We start from the raw sequence: 19,125 nt of genomic DNA, 5'->3' as shown, positions 1-19,125 counted from the left end.
CTGAAGAAACCAGTGAAGGGAAGAGCCTCCTCCTCCTCTGCTCTGGTCTGGGGCATTCCCTCTGCTGCTGCATAGCAGGGTTGCTCTGCAGACCCTTGTCTTCCAGGAGGCTCACTTGCAGCCTCAGGTCAGCATCATTTTCACCAGCTTTTCCCTGAGCAGAGTCTGGGGGAGGATGAAGGGACAGCTTAGCATAGAGCCTCCGTCCACACTGCTGAGTGAGGAGTCACAGCCTTTGTTGAAGCTGGACCCAGACTCTTTACGTTGCTCTGTTCAGAGAAGGAGAAGCCGCTCCTCCCCCCAGACAGCTGAACTGGGAAGCTAGCCCACTTGCTGACCTTCTGACTAGTCCCCTGTAGAAACGCCTGGTTTGTGGAAGCCAGGCCAGCATCAGGGTTTCCCCAGGTACCCACGGTCCAGCGTTTGTGCTTTTAAAGGAGAGAAGTAAGACCTGTCGGTTCATTGCCAGCATAAACACGTCAGTTCTGTGTCATACTGTCAAGAGCTGATAGAACCCTTCAGGATCCTGTAGTCTATTGAGAAGATGACCTGAACACCTGGAAAGAAAGGAAAATGTGAGGTGACAGAAGAAGCAAGTGGCAAGGGTGGGGGCTCATGCCCAGGTGGCTGTTTGCTGCTCAGAGAGCATGGGGGAGGAGTAAGGTCCTGCAGGAGAAAGAGGCGGGAGAGAGCATCTTGGTGGCGATGGTGCGAGCACAGGCAGCGCCCAGCCAGTGAAGGGTGGAGGTAGCTGCCAGAAATGGGATTGAGAGGAAGCATTGGGGTAGAGACCTTCCTCATGAGACAGGTGGGAGGAGGAGGAGGAAGGGCACACACCCCTAGTGCCCTTGAGCACTGGGGCTCCTCACAGTCACCACGTGCTCATCCGCTCAGCTTGAATCAAGGATGTGCTGAGGCTGCAGAGGTCAGTAGAGACTCAGGCCAGGGAGGGCCCTGGAGGGTCCAAACCCTTCCTGTTCACCCACTTTCCCATGAGAAATCTGGAACTTCTGGGTCCCTTTTTCTTTTGTGATGAGAATGTCAGGCAGGTGCCACACGAGTGTGCGGTCCCTGACAGGCCTCGATCTGGCAAACACAGTGACCTGCCCTTTGTTGCACACACACTGCTCAGAATGCTCAAGGGCGACCACTGTAGCCATCAGTGGCCTCCGAACTTGGTTTTTGTGGGTTTTGCCTTTTTTCTTAACAAACATTTGACAGAACCAAGTGTGATTTAGTTGCGCGTGGACGTCTCCACATGTGTGTGCATGGCTGTGCATGCATGTGCTCAGGTGTGCGTGGATGTGAACAAGCATGTGTGGATGTGCACAAGCATGCATGTGTGTGCATGTGGGCATGCATGCACATGCATGTGTGCACGTGTGAGTGAAAGTGCACAAGCATGTGTGCATCTGTGCATGTGCATGTGTACACACACACAAGCACACACCCCTGCTTGTAGTTTCCACCTTGAATTTCAAGTTGTGTACTGACTGGCATTTGCCAGATTTGCCACTCACGGTCTGAGAGGGAGGTGTAGGCTCCGGGCTGTGGGGGATCTGGGAGGTCCTGGTTGTTGGGAGGGGTGGAGGTGGGAAAGATGGGGAGTGGGGCCCAGTGTGGGGGAAGAAGCCTGCCTCTTACCCCCCTGCTCTGTTTCTTGATTCCAAGCCTCCATTCGGAGAAGGAAGGGGGGTGAGTCATCTGCTGTGTTCCCAGGTCCAGCCCTACCTGACCCTTGTCCGGGGAAGTAACTGGTGTGCGAGGAGGTTCCAGTTCAAATCAGGGTGGTCTGGAAGCCTGGGCTGTGCCCTCCTGTTGGTCTTCTCTCTGGGGATCTGCTGGGGGCACAGTAGAAGGACCTAGGAAGGGATGGATGGGAGTTCCCAGGGGTGTGGCCATCTGGGGACTTGATAGTGAGGCGAAGCCACAGGCCTTGGGGGCTCAGGTGAGCTGGGGGACATGAGAGCCGAGGAGGCAGCCTGGTGAGGCAGAGCTGGGAGATCCTCCTGGTGGAGGCCATAGCATGTGCCATGGCCTGAAGCTGGGGAGGGGAAGAGTTCAGAGGGCCCAGCTCTGGAGCTCGCTCTGGAAGCATGGTGACTGGGCATGGGAGCAGGAGTGTCGGGTGCTCAGCTCCAGCCCATGTTGCTTCTTTCTGCCCATTCTCTGGGGGCTCCTTGTTGCTGGTATGTCGGTCTCATTTCTGTGCTGATCTGTTGTGGGGTCAAGCCCAGTGCTGACAGTCCCTTCAGAGCAGGGGTCTGCACCCCAAAACCTTGGGGAGGGAGCTTGGAGCTCCCTGCCTAGCATCGCCCAGGCTGTTGCCTTCACCACTCCCTGCTCGTCCCTTTAGGCCTCGCCTTCTGTATCCTTTGAGGCTCCTTTCTGTGTGTCCTTTGTGTCCAGCCTGACTTCAAGGGACGCAGCATCATGTGGGGACAGAGTCTGGGCCTGGACCCTGAGGTCCTGGTGAGATCTCAGGGCCTGGCCTCTGCCAGCCTCCTCCACCTTTCGGGTGGACAGGAGCCTCTTTTTCTGCTGCACAGGAGTCAGGGCCAGAAGGAAGCCGGAGGGGGCTTCATGGCCTCAGCCGCGTGTGTTCACTCGTTTGTCCATGTGCCTGGTGCCCACCCGTCCCTCACTCCGGGATCCACTGGGCCTTCCCTGTGCCGGGGACGCAGTTGTCCCATCTGTCTCAGCCCAGGCTCTCCTGCGTGACCTGCAGTCTCACCCTCTGAATCCTGTTGCCCTGGCACCCCAGGTGAAGTGCCTTCCTCAGTGTCTTTTCGGGTATTAAAAACATGACTAGGTCTCCTCTGGGGACACTTTTCTTCACACCTTTGAGGCAGACACACAGGCTATTTCTGGAGTATTTTGGTTCTGTCTTCAGCTCATTAGCGGGACTCCCAGGGTGCTGTGCTGTGGCCTGTGTGCTGCTTCCAGTTGTAGGGGCAGTGACGGGCGATTCACCACCCCCGCAGGCCCCTTGTTCCTGCTTGGGTCCTGGCAGTTCAAACAGCTGCACACCCAGCTGTGTCTGCACCATGTGTCGTGTATTGACAGCCAGTGTACATGAGGCTGCTGGGAGTGACCAGTTACCAGCGCCCCAAATCTGGTTCCTAATGGGCTTCAGTTCCTTTTTTAAGTATCTAAAATCATTTATTTAAGAATATATTTTCTACTTTTGTTGGCGATTGGTTTCAACCTCACCAGCTTGTAGTTTGCACAATTCTTGATTCTTTCCCTATTGAAAATAATTCTCGTCTGGCCCAGCACCATCGCCCCATGGCCAACAATGTTTGCTTTGCTAACTTCCTGTGCACACTGCTTTGGGTCTCTGGGATTGAGTTCTGGACCTAGAGATGCAGCCTTTAACGCACAGCTCAGGTGAGAATGTGCCATGTGTCCCATGGAAATGTCTTCTCTCCGCTCCTGTCTTTCTGTCTGCGGTTTCTGGATAGCATGGTAGTTAAGTCTGGTCTCTTACTAGTTAGATCTATGATCTGGGGCAGTTTATCTTTCTCAGATCATCAGTTTCTTCTTGGGGAAAATGAGGGCAATAATAGTATCTTCTTCATGTGGTTGTTGTGGGATGAAAGGAGAGGATTCACGTGAAGCTCTTCTAACTCTGGAAATCACCAAGGACTTAACAAATGGTGGTGATGGTGGTTTCAGCTTTCAAAAGGGAATTATTCACTTCATTACAGAAACAAACAGGAAGACCCCTCTAATGAGCCCTCCCTGGTCTGCACCTGGGCCCAGGCGCCTCGTGGTGCTGGGAGCCATGCACAGGCCCAGTGAGCCAGTCTGTAGGTGGAGCATGTTTTGCTGGTGCATTGTAACATTGGTTGAACTCCTATATTATCCAGGGCCCAGGCTGGATGCTCGGGGCATATAGGAGAGGGTATTTGCTCTCCTTCCAGGAGCCCATGAGCTGTTGGGGGAGGTGAGGTGCAGACCTGAAGAACTATAGCAGGTGTGTCCTCCGTGCTTGTGCTGAGCCAGGCACAGCTGGAGCACTGATGTCTGTGCTCATTCTCACAACAGACACTGAAGCAGGTGCCATTTTATGCCTGTTTTATCAGATAAGGAAACCGTCACAAAGAGGTTAAATCAGGACAGAGTCAGTGTACATGGTGGGTCTGGTTGGGGTTGGGTACTGGACATCTCAGAGGAGTTTTACTTTCCCACAGCAGTTGCTGAGCGGGGTGCAGAGGTGGAGGTGTCGAGGCTGACCACAGAAGTTCTCCACGGGCACTCTGAGAGGCAAAGGACAAGTGTGGCCAGACGCGTGGTCCTCTGGGGATGCCCCGAGAGTTGGGAAGGGCTTGGGGATTTGGAGCCTGAGTGACGGGTGGGGTGAGGTGGGACTACTGAATGACTACCCAGGCATCAGCCCCCTGGGCCTTCCTCACCCCTTCTTGATTCTCTGGCTATGACTGCTTTCTAAGGGGCTGGCAGAAGCCCCTTGAGCACTGTGCCTCCCAACATCCTCCTCTCTTCTTGGCACTTCCCACCCTGGGGCTGCTTTTCCTTCGATGATGGTGCTTTGGCCTCCCGATCTGCATAGAGCCATTTTTTTAGGTCCCTAGCCTGGGGTGGTGAGCTCAGTTTTTAGCAAGTATCCACCATTCATTCATTCTTGGTTTATTCATGTCTTTTGTGGGCACCTGCTGTACATCAGGGTCTGTCCTAGGGCTGCAGTCCCGCCAGGAACAGCTTGTCTTTTGGTCAGTGGGGGCACAGATAGATGATGCCGTGTGCTGAGGAGAAAAGGGAAAGGGCAAAGGAGACAGTGAAATTCAGGAAGACTGGGCTCTAAACAGTTTGTCTCCACCCTGGTCCTCTCCCTAATGGTCAGTTAGGCTTTCCCTGGAGATGGGTCTGTTGGGTCTCCTGGAGCCTCCCTGAGGATGGAGAGGCCAGGCTGGAGCAGGGTCTGGGTTCTGGTGTGAGGGGCTTGGGTGGATGCAAGTTGTGGGGCCTCCCCATCTCAGGTCTGCATGCCTTGGGGAGTGACGGGCCTGCAGTGGGCAGAGCCCCTGTGGCCTCTGTCCGCAGCACTGGGTGGACCAGCCTTGGGAGGCAGACGCAGCAGTGGGGCTGCAGAGGGCTGTAGCCGGCTCAAGGTCCAGGTGGCTGAGATGGTGCCTCCTTGGCTGTGCAGAGAAACTGGACGAGATTCTGGCGGCCGCTGCAGAGCCGACACTGAGACCAGACATCGCGGATGCCGACTCAAGAGCTGCCACTGTCAAACAGCGGCCCACTAGTCGGAGGATCACCCCTGCTGAGATCAGCGTAAGCCAGCCAGGCAGCTGAGGGGACTGGGGGACGGGTGGGGCATGGAGTCAGAGTGCCATGTCCCCAAACTGGGCGTTTGTGCATTTTTCTGGGGTGGGGGGTCCATCTATCCTGGATCCCACTCTCCAGGGGTGGGGGTGAAGGACCCCACGGCCTCTCCCAGAGACACGTGGACCCATCTCAGCCCCCAGAATGGCCATAGGTCAACACGTGCTGAGTCCTCACCCCTGGCTGTGGCTTTTGGTGCCTCCTGCCTTAGGCAGGTTCTGGGCCACACCCAGGACCACCTAGAGCACCCCAGCCCTGTGTACCCCCACCCACTCCTCTCACTTGGTGCCTCTGGGCCACTCCCCCAGCCTCACCTGGCCATACCCAGGGCATCTGTCTGCTCTGGCCCCGTCGGCATCAACCCTGCCCAGCACTGTTTATGCCCGGCCCCCACTGGCTGTGTCCCTGCTCCCTGGGGGCAGGACCTGGGTCTGATTCCTGCGTCAGGCACTTCGGGCACCAGCACTGTTGGAATTAGTGCATGGGGTGTCTTATCTCAGGCTTAGGAGGAGGATGGGTGGGGCTGGATGGAGAACTGGGGGCCCCAATGCTTAGAACCTCCATATAACCCCCCAACTCCCACAGTCATTGTTTGAGCGCCAGGGCCTCCCAGGCCCAGAGAAGCTGCCGGGCTCCTTGCGGAAGGGGATTCCACGGACCAAGTCTGTAGGTACGGCTGGGCTGGGGACTGCACGGGACGGGGAAGAATGGGGCTGGGGCCGGGGTGAATGTGGGGCTGGAGGACCCTGTCTCTCACCCTTCAACAGGGGTTTCCAGTTTCCCTCTGAGTCCTGCCTCTCTCTGGCCCCAGCCCAGGAATCTCATTTGTTTGTGGACATATGTGGGGGTCAGTCCTTCTTCCAACCCAGAGATACTTTGCTGAGAGAGATCCTTAAGGCTCCCCGGCATCTACCGCTCCCTGTCCAGTGGGCACCCCCCATCCTGTACTTCCCACTGACACCAGCATCCCTGTCTCTGGGTCTTCCATCTCCTATCCTGGCTGCTCCCTCTGCAGCTTGAGTACATGTCAAGGTTCTGATCCTAAAACTACCCTCCCCTTGAACCTGCCCCCCACCCCCAGGTATTGCTCTCTCTCTCCTCTCCTTCACAGCCTATTTTCTCCAAAAGTCACCTGTACTAGCTGTCTCCCGTCCACCACCCTCTCCTCAGCCTGGGGCAGGCTAGCTCTGTCCATACCTAAACTGAAATAGCTCCCACCAGGGTCACCAACGGTTTCCAGGGCATTCCTCCCAGTGGACACATGACCAGCCCTCCTCTTAGTGACCTCAGTTGGCATTTGATTTTTCTGCTCCATCCTCCATGAAACTCTCCTCCCCAGGCTGTAGGACAACACTTCCTGGCTTCCCCCTCAGTTCTCAGGCTGCACCTGTTCAGTCCTCGCCACCACACCAAATGTGGGTCCTTCTCCAGGCTGTGTCCTTAGCCTCTTTACCTTCTGCCCCTGTCTCCTTGGGGCCTCATCACACCCCAGCTGCTGTCAGGCCCCACACTTAGCCATCTCCTCTTTTGACCCAGACTGGGTCATCTAACAAGCTCCACCTACCACTCATCCCTCTAGGTGTCCAGTCCCCCATCACCCGCCCACCTGTCCATCTACCCAAAGACCTGTCCACTTTTCTGTCCACCTGTCATCCATCCATCCATGTACACCCCACCACACCCACCATCAGAGTCAATGCCTCGTCAGCACTTACTACAACTCTGTTTTATGCACACTGGCTCATTCATTCACTACCTACAGTAAGCCTGCTGAGGTAACACTACTAGTGCCTCTGTATTACAGATGAAACCGAGGCAGAGGTAAAATGACTTGTTTAAGGTCACACAGCTGCCATACCTGTCTCCTCTTTACTCATCTGGCCAACCAGCTGCCCAAACCCCAATCCCTCATTCATCCCGGGACCTGCTGATTGATGCCCACTCTAGGCTGACCCTGGGCAGGGTCTGGGGGCTCGGGGGGTGGAAGTGACACGTCTGCAGAAAGCTCAGCAGTGACGGTGAGTGAAGGGGCAGGTGCAGGTGGAGCCAACTAGGGAACATCAACCACATCCGGGCCTCCTGGAGGGCTGGAAGGGGTGTTTGAACTTAGACGTGCAGGATGAGTGGGGTTTCTGGGAGATGATCAGGTGAATTGCTGACAGAGGCCCTTGTGTCTTGCATGCTTCTCCAGGGACTGCTGTGGGTCATTTCTGTAAGAGGGGCGGTGGGGAAGAGGGCAGATGAGCCTGCAGCTACTTGGAGCCGACAGGCACTATACCCCCGCCCCCCTGGCCTAAACACTGGGCGTCCTCTGTGGTTTCCTCCTTGTTCTCTGCCTCCTCACATGCCTTGCAGCCCTGCCCAGGCCCGGCCTTGCTGTCTTGCACCTAGACCATAGCTTTGGTCTCCTCATGACCTCCTGCCCCACCTCCACCCTCTAGTCCGTCCCTTTGGCCAAAGGGGGCTTTCTGCAAAGTAGATTATCACCCTGAAGCCCTCCAGTTGACCCTCTGTGGGCTCCTCATTGCCTTGGGGCCCTGGAGACCAGCCCCAGCCCTCTCCTGCTTCATCTGGGGGACATTTGTCTCCACCTCCCTCTGACCTGAGTCTGCTAGCACCTGCTGTTCTCCACCTGCCCTCATTCTGCCCAGATGGCCTGTCCCTCAGCTCTGTCCAGTCCCAGGACTGACCGCAGCAGGTCCAGATCTAAGTGCCCGCCCTGCAGGATGTGAGCCTCTCAGTGGGCATTGCCAACTCTTCCACACTCATTCCTCCTGCACGAGCTGAGAGGGGCTCATCTTTAATCCCCCTGGCCTGCTGCTCGTTGCCACCATGAACGCTGGGTAAGGTGTCAGACTCCTGGGGCTCCCCACCTTGTTCGGGCTGTGTGGCCCTGGACACACAATTCAATCCTTGAAACCTCAGGGTCCTGATCCATAAACATGGGGACCATCTAGTACCTACTTCCGAGGCCACTCTGAGGCCCACCCAGTGGGCTGTACTCACAGGCTGACTGCCGAGCTCAGCAGCGACTGCTTGTGTTGTTGGTGGATGTAGGTCCTGCATCTTGAGGCTGGCATACAGTAGTACAGAAATATTCGCTGCTGTTATTTGGACAGAGGGCCTTAGCCCCACCCCAGATGGGATCAGAACAGATTCCCCACTTCATCCCGAGGCAAGGGACTTGTCTTCACCCTAAATTGGAACTTGGCCTGCCAAACTGCCTGCATCCTCTAGGAGCACTAGCTTTTGCCTTGTAGCTCTGTCTCACACACAGGCTTGTGGTGTTCAGCGCATGTTTGTAGCTGTGCAAAAAATGCAGTGGGGAGGAGACCCAGCACGAACCTGGAATAGATTCTGTGTCCAGTGGCAGGGGTGGAAGGCAGACCTAGAAATGATGATGACGATGACTTCAGCCGCCTTCCTTCCTGAGACGCTTCTACGTGCTTACCCTGTGCTGTAAACTTTAAATGGCTTCAGTTCACACAGCCCCGCAATGGGGGTGGGCAGTTCTCCTGAGATGAGGAAACTGAAGTGCCAAGAGGTTAAGGAACGTCAGAGAGTAACTGACAGAGCTAGAATTCAAGCTTAAGTCTTTACACAGAAGCCCACCCTTGTTGTGCCCGGGATTACAAGAGCTATTACGCAGGACAAGATGCAGAAAGTGTGGTGTGGGAGGCCTGGTGAGAGCACCGTGGTGGCTCAAGGAGGAGGTGGTTGGGAACAGGCAGTCTGCATCGTAGTGAGTTCACACACATGTGACCAAACCCACAGTGAGGCCAGGTGTAGATTCCCAAGGCCTCCACCAGAGACCTGTGTGTGTCAGCATGGAGGAGCCATTCATCCACTCTCTTTGCTTTGGGCTAACACCTGCAGCCTAACTGAACACACCTGCAGCACAGGTGTCCACATTGTGTCCACAAGGACATTTGGGAGGTCCTGCCAGGTTTTAGCTAGGCAGCAGAACGATGAGTGCCCTGAACACTCCAGCCCTGCTCTTGCACAGATCCTAACGACATCTGGCAGAGTGGGGTTCTTAAGCCTGTGTTGCCCATGAACTGAGGCTCAAAGGGGCTCAGGGCCTGGCCTGGGGTCACACAGCCAATAGGGGGTAAAAATAAAGCATGTCTCAGGTGCTCAGCCTGCAGTTCCATTTTAGTCCTTCCTCCCTCCCACCCAACCTTACTGAATTTCAGCCGCTAGGGTTACGGCAATGACCTCCTGGCAGCCTCTCCCAGTCCAGTCCACACGGGTCTCTGGGATGGAGCCTCTCAGGGCTTCTCTTTTCACAAAGCCCCACCCCACCTGGATGTCAGCTCTCTTTTTGCCGTATGCATGGCTCTGCGGGCAACAGTCCTGCTGCCCCATTGTCTACAGTCAGTGTATCACTCCTGCTCTGGGAGAGCATCCCTGTCATTTCTGACCATCTCCCTCCCACCTATGGTTGCCATCTGGGCCTCTCAGTGACACCTGCTGGTTCCACTGCTGGTGGTTGTGAGGTGTGGCCTTGCTCAGTCTTGGTGGGAAGCGCTGCACGTGGTGGTGGTGGTGGTGGTGGGGAACATCCCCTACCCTCTTGGGATGTCGTCTTTGGGTCCTGTCCATGTCTTGGCACCAAGCAGGGCAAAGTTGGGGTGCTTTCTCAGAGCGTCTGCTGGTGGGGCCCTCCTCTACCCTATATCTGAACCGACACCTCTCCCTCATCTTTGCAAGAGCCTTCTCGATCCAGCACCGGGCTTGGGGTGCAGAGCCTGGAGGTTCAGGGACGACCCAGACTGGGGACCTTGTGCACATCCCCTCTTCTGAGCTCCCCGTACCCCACCTGCTCTCTAACCTGAGCCCCCCCTCCCGCCCTGACTCCCTCCTGCCTGCCAGGCTAGCGCCTGCCGCCAATTTCTCAGGGGTGTCCTCACAACCCTTGCGTCTGGGACCGCGGCTGCCCTGGGGTGGCGTCGGGGCAGGGCCGGCCTCTGCGAGGGGCGGGCGCCGGTGTCCGGAGGGGCCTCCTTGAAGGCACCGGCCTTCAGCGCCCCGACCCATCTCACCGGGCCCCCTCTGTCCGCAGGAGAGGATGAGAAGCTGGCGTCCCTGCTGGAGGGGCGCTTCCCGCGGAGCACGTCGATGCAGGATTCGGTGCGCGAGGGCCGCGGCATCCCGCCCCCGCCGCAGACCGCGCCGCCGCCACCCCCCACTCCCTACTACTTCGATTCGGGGCCGCCCCCCGCCTTCTCGCCGCCGCCTCCGCCGGGCCGCGGCTACGACACCGTGCGCTCCAGCTTCAAACCCGGCCTGGAGGCGCGCCTGGGCGCGGGGCCCACGGGCCTGTATGATGCTGGCGCGCCCTTGGGTCCGCTACCCTACCCTGAGAGGCAGAAGCGCGCGCGCTCCATGATCATCCTGCAGGACTCGGCGCCTGAGGCGGGCGACGCCCCCCGGCCCCCGCCAGCGGCCACCCCGCCAGAGCGCCCCAAGCGCCGGCCGCGGCCGCCGGGCCCAGACAGTCCCTACGCCAACCTGGGCGCCTTCAGCGCCAGCCTCTTCGCGCCGTCCAAGCCTCAGCGCCGCAAGAGCCCGCTGGTGAAGCAGCTGCAGGTGGAGGATGCTCAGGAGCGCGCGGCCCTGGCAGTGGGCAGCCCTGGTCCGGGCGGTGGCAGCTTTGCTCGCGAGCCCTCCCCAACACACCGCGGGCCTCGGCCGAGCGGCCTCGACTATGGCCCTGGGGACGGCCCCGGGCTCGCGTTCGGTGGCCCGGGCCCCGGTAAGGACCGGCGGCTGGAGGAGCGGCGCCGTTCCACCGTGTTCCTGTCGGTGGGAGCCATCGAGGGCAGCGCCCCCAGCGCGGACCTGCCCTCCCTGCAGCCCTCCCGCTCCATCGACGAGCGCCTTCTGGGGGCTGGCGCCACCACTGGCCGCGACCTGCTGCTGCCCTCTCCTGTCTCTGCTCTGAAGCCATTGGTCAGCGGCCCGAGCCTTGGGCCTTCGGGCTCCACCTTCATCCATCCACTCACCGGCAAACCCCTGGACCCCAGCTCGCCCCTGGCCCTTGCCCTGGCTGCCCGCGAGCGGGCTCTTGCCTCCCAGGCACCCTCCCGGTCGCCAACGCCTGTGCACAGCCCTGATGCTGACCGCCCTGGGCCCCTGTTTGTGGACGTCCAGGCGCGTGACTCTGAGCGAGGGGCTTTGGCCTCTCCTGCCTTCTCTCCGAGGAGCCCAGCTTGGGTTCCTGTGCCTGCTCGCAGAGAGCCAGAGAAAGCTCCTCGGGAAGAGAGGAAGTCGCCTGAGGACAAGAAGTCCATGATCCTCAGCGTGCTGGACACGTCCCTGCAGCGGCCAGCAGGCCTTATTGTCGTGCATGCCACCAGCAACGGGCAGGAGCCCAGTGGGCTGGGGGCTGAAGAGGAGCACCCGGGCACCTCAGAGCTGGCCCCGGCCCCCACGCAGTCAGCAGTGGTGGCAGAGCCCCTGCCTAGCCCCCGGGCCCAGCCCCCTGGCAGCACCCCGACAGACTCTGGGCCAGGCCAGGGCAGCTCAGAGGAGGAGCCAGAGCTGGTATTTGCTGTGAACCTGCCGCCCGCCCAGCTGTCCTCCAGTGACGAGGAGACCAGAGAGGAGCTGGCTCGCATTGGTCTGGTGCCACCCCCCGAAGAGTTTGCCAACGGGGTCCTGCTGGCCACCCCACTTCCTGGCCCAGGTCCCTCGCCCACCACGGTGCCAGGTCCGGCCTCAGGGAAGCCGAGCAGCGAGCCACCCCCCGCCCCCGAATCTGCCGCAGACTCAGGAGTGGAGGAGGCCGACACGCGCAGCTCTAGCGACCCACACCTGGAGACCACAAGCACTATCTCCACGGTGTCCAGCATGTCCACCCTGAGTTCTGAGAGTGGGGAACTCACCGACACTCACACCTCCTTCGCCGACGGACACACTTTTCTACTCGAGAAGCCGCCAGTGCCTCCCAAGCCCAAGCTCAAGTCCCCACTGGGGAAGGGGCCGGTGACCTTCAGGGACCCGCTGCTGAAGCAGTCCTCGGACAGCGAGCTCATGGCCCAGCAGCACCATGCCGCCTCTGCCGGGTTGACCTCTGCCGCCGGGCCTGCTCGCCCTCGCTACCTCTTCCAGAGAAGGTCCAAGCTGTGGGGGGACCCCGTGGAGAGCCGGGGGCTCCCCGGGCCCGAAGACGACAAACCAACTGTGATCAGTGAGCTCAGCTCCCGCCTGCAGCAGCTGAACAAAGATACACGCTCGCTGGGGGAGGAGCCTGCTGGCGGCCTGGGCGGCCTGCTGGACCCTGCCAAGAAGTCGCCCATCGCAGCAGCTCGGTGAGCAGGGCAGTGTGGGGAGGGTCCTGTCCCACGTCCATGGCCCCCCTTGTATTCTTCCTCTTGTCTATCCACAGTTCCCTCTGTTCCCCCTCCACGGCCCCTTCTGTCCGATCCCTCACCTGTCCGTGGCACCCCCACTTCCCCCGTCCCCCTCTCTGTCCTTTATCTGGCCTTTCTTTGTCTGTCTGAGACAGAAGGCTCTTTCAGAGATCTGAAATATCAGGGCTGCTATTCTCGCTATCCCTGTTGGTGCTGGGAGTGGGAGCTGGGCAGCCATCAGAGACCCAGGCCGGGCGTGAGCACCTCCACAGCCCTTCTGGAGGCTCCCTGCCCTAGTGGTTCCTGTAGCCTCTCACTCTCCTGCTCCTGACTAAAGCTGCCTCTCTCATTAAGGGTCATTCTATGGTCTGCTCTGGAGTTGCAACGATCCCCCCTCCCTCAGCTATTTGGCTTTTCTGTGGCCTTGTGCACCCCCTTTCCTCCCTGTGGCCACGTGGCTGCCCCGTGTGGCTGGTCACATTTCCTGTAGCTGCCTCCTGCCTTGCTTCCTTTTGAGGCTTAGAGTATAGTGGTTCCTTTTCCTTTTGGGACCTGCCACCAGCTTCCTATTTTCTGCCCCAGAAACATTGTCTCTCGGTACCACCTGAGTCCCTTAAACACAGGCTCTTGTGTATGATTTTCAAAATGCCATTCTTAGATGGGAGTCACCCCATCTCTCAGCACCCTTCATCTACCCTCTCACCTTCTCCATACCTTCCCCGTCTCTGTCTGTCCTCCCCACCCACCCAGGGTGGGGACTTGAAGAGGCCACACTGTGCTTTGGAAATGGCAGGGAGGCACTGGCTTGTTGGGAGGGGCTGAGCAGGGGGCTGGGGTGCTACTGTGGCTGAAGCTGCCAGAGCCCCTGGGCTGATCCCTTGGATCTTTCCTTGAAGACCCCATTCCCAAGGCTCTGCCCCCAAAGGGGACCCCCTTGGCCTGTGGACTCCAGGGATGCTGGTGGGGGAGCTGGTTCCTGCCCATGGGTGCTGGGCTGAGGCAGAGCTAGTCATCCCTTGGCCGGTCCTTATCTGCCTTTTTCAAGTTGCCTTTGCCTTCTCTGACTCTTAGGCCCTCGTCCCCCTGTTCTGGCTTTGGGGGAGTGTGTGGGGTGCCACCTCCTGACTCCTCCTTTTTGCTACTCTGAAGACCACCCTAGTGGGCCCTTTCCAGTTAACCTTGGAAGGCAGAGTTCATAAAGCAGTGAGGGACTTAGGTCTTACTCATAGGGCTTGTCTGATCTACCTTCTTCCAGATAAAGGTTCAAAAGATACGTGGGGGCTTGGGAAGCTCATCATGCCTCTCCTAAGTGGTCCAGGAAGGCTGCCCTCCAGCTTCTGTCATCCCATGGGCTTGCTCTGGGGCCCTCTCCCCTTCTTGCCTCCTCCAGCTCCCAGATGAATGTGAAAGCCCTCTTCTCAGCAGGGTAGTGTTGAAAGTGCCCTTAGAGTGGGTGTTACAGGTGTGGCCAGGGGTGTCCAGTTAAGATGAACAGCCCAGGTCCTAGGGTCCTGGGTTTCTGCAGGATCAGACCCGTGAGGGTGGGGCTTCCCTGACCTGGCCTCGACCAGCCCCCAGCTTCGTTCTGCTCCTTCTCTCTCTGTCCCTCTGTCCCCTTGTTCCCAATGAGCCTCGACCAGCCCCCATCTTCACTCTGCTCCTCCTCCCTCCGTCCCGTTGGTCCCCGTGAAGTTAAAGCCATTTAAGGTGGGCAGCACAGCGCAGGCCCTCAATAAACATTTTCTAAATGGATGAAAGAACGAAGAAACATTCAAGTGCCGTCTTTTGTGGTCTGAGGTCTAGGAGGTTGTCCTGAGGCTCAGGACAAGTCCTACAGGACAGACACATGACTCCGATTTACTGGGTGTCGCCCCCCCCCCCCGCCCCCGCCTCCACCTCCACCGTCAGGCTCAGGTGAGCCCAGGTCTTGTCCTTCGTTCTGCTGGCCCCCAGGGGGCGGCTGGGGCAGTCGCAGGGCAGGATGGAGGTGACTGCTCAGCTGGCATCTTCCAGCATGCCCGTCTAAACTCGTCTTGTGCATCTCTCATCTGTGAGGGTGAGGCTCTCTTGTCCCAGGGCTTTGCGCTGGGCCGGGACCCTGTATTTGTTTTCTTTCTTGGACGTGGATTGGAGAAGGGCGAGACTGGCGGTTCCAACCTTTCCATTCCGTCTGTCCTGCACGCCCACTGGAAAGTGAGCCTCTTTGCCTCAGTAGTTCCTGCAAAATACCAGTCTCTGACTGGCTTCATGTGTGTCCCCTGCTTTCCCCTGAACCATCACTGGGTTCAGGGAGACTCAGGGCTGTCATTTGCCATGCCTGAGTCATATGCTCTCCTCGGAGCTGGGGCATGGGGTTAGCCCTCCGAGCAAACAGGTGCTGAGAAGGAGGGGAGGGTGGTTCTCCAAAGGAAAATCAGGTGCTGTTACCAGAGGTCCCAGATGCCGGATAGCCTGAAACAGCAGACGTCCCTTGTGACCTGGCTCTCACCAACCTGAACAACTTGCTTCATTCCCTGACATTGGCTTGGGGTCAGATGGCCCTGGATTTCGGCCCTCAGCAGGTTTCATCTGAGCCCTGTAGTCTTGGACAAGCCACTTACCCTCTGTGAACTTCAGTCCCTTCCCTGTGAAAGGGTGAGGGTGACACGCAGCATCACCTGTGAGTCACCAAGCACAGGGCTGCAGCAAAGGGACTCTCATGACGTGAGCAAGCTCTGTTGTTGCTATCGTTAGAGCCCAGGCCTTCAGCCAGACCTAGGGGAACTCTGCGAGTCCTTGTGGGGAAGTAAGAGTGCTCGACGCTGCACTAGAAAATGTCAGGTCGTGTTATGTCATCCTTAGAACTGTTCTGTTAGATGGTCCATTTCCCAGAGAATAAAACCGAGGTTCTAAAGAGATCCATTCCAGTCAGCAAGTGGTGGCATCTCTCTGACCCCATGCCGCGCTAACTGTCCACTCTAGTCTGGAGCCTCTGCCGTTAAACTCCTGGTGACAGACACTGGGTTTATGCGCAGTAATCCCCTTGCACAGAAGTGTACACGTGTTCGTTCTGTAGGCTGTTTGTCAGGCATGTGTGTAACAAATAGCACATGTATTCTGAAGTCACTTGTACTGGAGCCATGCAGTGTCACCTGATGGGCCCAGCTATTAGACCCCCACCTGCCGGTCCTGGCCCATTTCTCTCTGCATTGCCTTCGGCTCCCGTTCATGCTTCCTTCCTCCCTCTTGTGCTCCCCTTCTTGCCCTCAGACCTGGGTGAAACCACAGCCTCTGGAGCAGGCCCCACTGCCCACCTGAGACCCTTCACTTCTGGCTGTAGGCAGGGCTGAGCAGGGGATGCCTGTGGCCACATCGATTCAGCCCTCCCTGTGACCGGCAGTGGGCTGTGGTGCCCATTGGGGCTGCTGGGCAGCTCTTGTTCTTCAGCCAGCGGTGGCTCAGGTCTGGCACTCATTTCTCATTTAGTGATAAAACTGCTGATGATACTGTCTTTTAGAGAAATGTCCACAGTGTGGGAAGTTCTGATGTCTAGGTGGGGCTGTTTCCTTCCCAGGACCATTCCGGGCAGAGGCCCCAGGGCAACTGCCATGGCCACCTGGAGGGTCACACCCTGGAACCTTGTCCCCTGGACCCCCATGTGTCCCCTCTATTTCACCCCCCAGGCCCGCCCCTCTCCTCACTGGACGGACACCACAAGAAAGGAAATGCCCCTCTCTGCCCACCGTCCCCACTGACAGCTTAGTCTAGACTCTGATGTCCTTTAGCCACAAGATACTCTGTGGCCTGAGATCTTTATGGGCAAGTTAAGCCACCCCATGTGTCATGGATTTGAAGCTTCGTAACTTGTGGGAATGATCGGCTCATCTGCACCAGGGCTGTCTTTGATTTTTGGGTGGAAGCTGGAGGATGCAGCACCCATGTGCTGCCTCTGGAATATCCAGGACCTTTGACTTTTTGGAACATTGATCCCAGACCATCAACCTGCTTTATTCTTCCCACTTTGGGTCCAGCCCTGGTAGACAAAACATCTGTCTGCTCAGAGCCCCCCACTGTCTCTGAGGCACACATCTGCTCTGAACTCCATTTAAATGTCTTCAGGCCCCACAGTTGGATCTGAATCCCGCACGTGGTCTGAGGTCCACAGTGTCTCTGAGCCCACGGCAACGCTCAGTTCTTCTGTGGCTCTCAGTTTTATACCCTCTGACCCTCACATTTACTTTTATAGAAAAAAGTTCAAATAGCTTTGGAAACACAAAGTTGAAGAGGTTTCTTTCCTGCACTACTTCTCAGCACCTTCGATGTGGTATGTGCTGTGGTCTCAGACCTCTTAGGTTTCAGACTGCTTCTTTAGCAGATCAGTAATTACTATCTCACAGAAGACGTGTGTTCCTATGATGGTGGAGAAACCCTGCCTTGGTGACCCGCTGTGGGCCCTATCCTGTTAACATGTTTTCCGGGGATCTAGATAAAGCCCTGTGTGACTGCAGGTGCCTCAAGGCCAGCAGGGCTCGTTCTTCTGAACCTGGACTGACACCTGTGGTGTGCTGGCCGGTGTGGAGGCACTGGGGCCAGGATGTGCTCTGTTCTTACAGGTCACACAGCGTTGGGAGCACATGCGGGTGTGTTCCTAGGAGATGTGATCAGGGCTTCAGGAACCCTGAACTCTGCTGGGGGAACAGAAAAGGGTCACAGAGGAGGGGACATAGGGACATTTGGAGCACATCAAGGTTGGAGCCATGAGCCGGTGTGGGCAGCGAGAAGTTAGGGGGGCTGGAGTGAGATGCCATGACCAGAGAGAGTGCACTGTGAAGCTGACAAACCTAGTTTTGTGTTCCTGTTGAGGATTATTTCCCTTAATGAGGCTCCCAAATTGCAAAAGGCCACAAGCCTAGACCTGCCTACGTGAGTGCAATGGCAGAAGGCCTGTAGCAGAAAGCCCAAGGCAGAGGCCAGGGCCAGAGTTTGGACTTTTTCTTGTCATAGTACCCATGGGCCAGCAGGCAGTCAAGCATGGGAGTGACATGTCATAGTATTTTTGTTTGATGACATATTTTCAGTGCATATTGTGTTCCTGGTTTTGTGCTAGGTACCAGGAGTCAAGGAGAACAGTTAGGGAGTGAGGTGAAGGGTTCCGAGTCAGCCCATGAAAGGCGTGGATCCAGAGGTGGCTGGGGGATGAGGAGGGCCTGGGTTAATGCTAGCAGTTGATAACCTGTCAGCCATGGGGGTGAAAAGATGGAGGAGCTGATGGTGGCTCCCAGGCCTCTGGTGTGGGAAGGACTGGGCAGAAGGGGAGCATTTGGGGGGACCCCAGTAGAGATGTGGAGCTCAGGAGAGACTGGCTGGGCCTCCCATGTGGCATTCTTGGGCACATTGGCCATAGTGAAGGTTGGGAGTGGACGACTGGCCCAGGAGAAAGTGTGAACTAAGAGAGGAACCTGGGACACCCATCTCTGAAGAAAGGGGTAGAGGAAAGGGTGCCTCAAAGGGAAACAGGTGGCCAGGCCAGCAAGAGGGTCCTGCTGACAGCCTTGGCCACTGCAGGCGTGGGGGGATGAGGCCAGACCTCACTGGCTGAGGAGTCATGAGGAAGTGAGATAGTACAAGGTCAGATGTTGGTGGAGGAGACGGTGGGGGCTGTGGAGCCTTGCCGAGCCACCTGGAGGAAGGCTGCTGAGGTATTCCGGGGGCATGGTGCCTGGTGAGGTGCTATGTGTTAGAGGGTAGGTGGCCCAGAAGCCCCTTAATAAGAGGCTGCAGGTGTGTGGTGTGCCATGCCATGGTCAGAGCCTGGCTGGGGAGGTGGTCCCTCAGCTGAGAGCGGCGATGGACAGTGATGGGTGTGCAGAGGTGGTGCGGAAACATGGAACTTGACCGTGGACACTGCTAGGGTTCCTGCCCCGGGGATAATGTGGGCAGTTCCCTGTTCCCCAAGAGGAAAGGGAGGAGGAACAGACCCCTGGGCCATGGGCGACCCCTGCTCTGGCCACTTCCTGCTGTGCTCTGGGGCCGTGGGCTCTTCTAGGCCTCCTGCCATCTCCAGTAAGCTGTGGGCAGCCTTAGGAGTGTGACTGGCCCTCTCCCCCCAACTCCAGCCCAGTGGAACATGACCCCTCAGTCCCTTTCTCACAGTACCTCCTGGCACCAGCCTGAGTCTCTGGCAGGTGCCCACTTCCCTGCAGCTCTCCTAGGAAGGTCTCCCTGGGTGCCTCTGGAGCCAGCCTGCCCTCATCCCAGACCTCCAGCTCAGCCCCTGCCAGGAAGGAGGGCTCGAGTGCCGCCCAGACAGGCCCTCTGGAGCCCAGATGCTGCTCCGGGCTCAGGCCAAGCCTCTCTACTGCACTCCTAGCATCCACCTTGTTCTCTCAGTATGTGTCTCTCACACCTGAGACTCCAGGTGTACCTGACATGGCTC

The 19,125-nt window shown here is 57.8% G+C and overlaps 1 protein-coding gene across 3 annotated transcripts in view; it reads left to right on the top strand.

The window, feature by feature from the left end:
• SHANK3 (SH3 and multiple ankyrin repeat domains 3) overlaps positions 1-19,125 on the top strand; it is a 63,493-nt gene that overhangs the window by 27,434 nt on the left and 16,934 nt on the right. For all 3 annotated transcript variants that reach the window (XM_087448614.1, XM_087448616.1, XM_087448615.1), the window contains exons 18-20: positions 5,171-5,301; positions 5,938-6,022; positions 10,418-12,668. In XM_087448614.1, coding sequence (XP_087304740.1) covers positions 5,171-5,301; positions 5,938-6,022; positions 10,418-12,668 — 2,467 coding nt within the window. The remainder of the gene's footprint in view (positions 1-5,170; positions 5,302-5,937; positions 6,023-10,417; positions 12,669-19,125) is intronic.

Source organism: Ceratotherium simum, chromosome 25, assembly GCF_057802395.1.
Source record: "Ceratotherium simum simum isolate JZ-2026a chromosome 25, ASM5780239v1, whole genome shotgun sequence".
In the NCBI taxonomy this organism is placed as follows: domain Eukaryota; kingdom Metazoa; phylum Chordata; class Mammalia; order Perissodactyla; family Rhinocerotidae; genus Ceratotherium; species Ceratotherium simum.
Note: the sequence above shows the minus strand (reverse complement) of the source record. Positions and strands in the feature narration are given on the sequence as shown.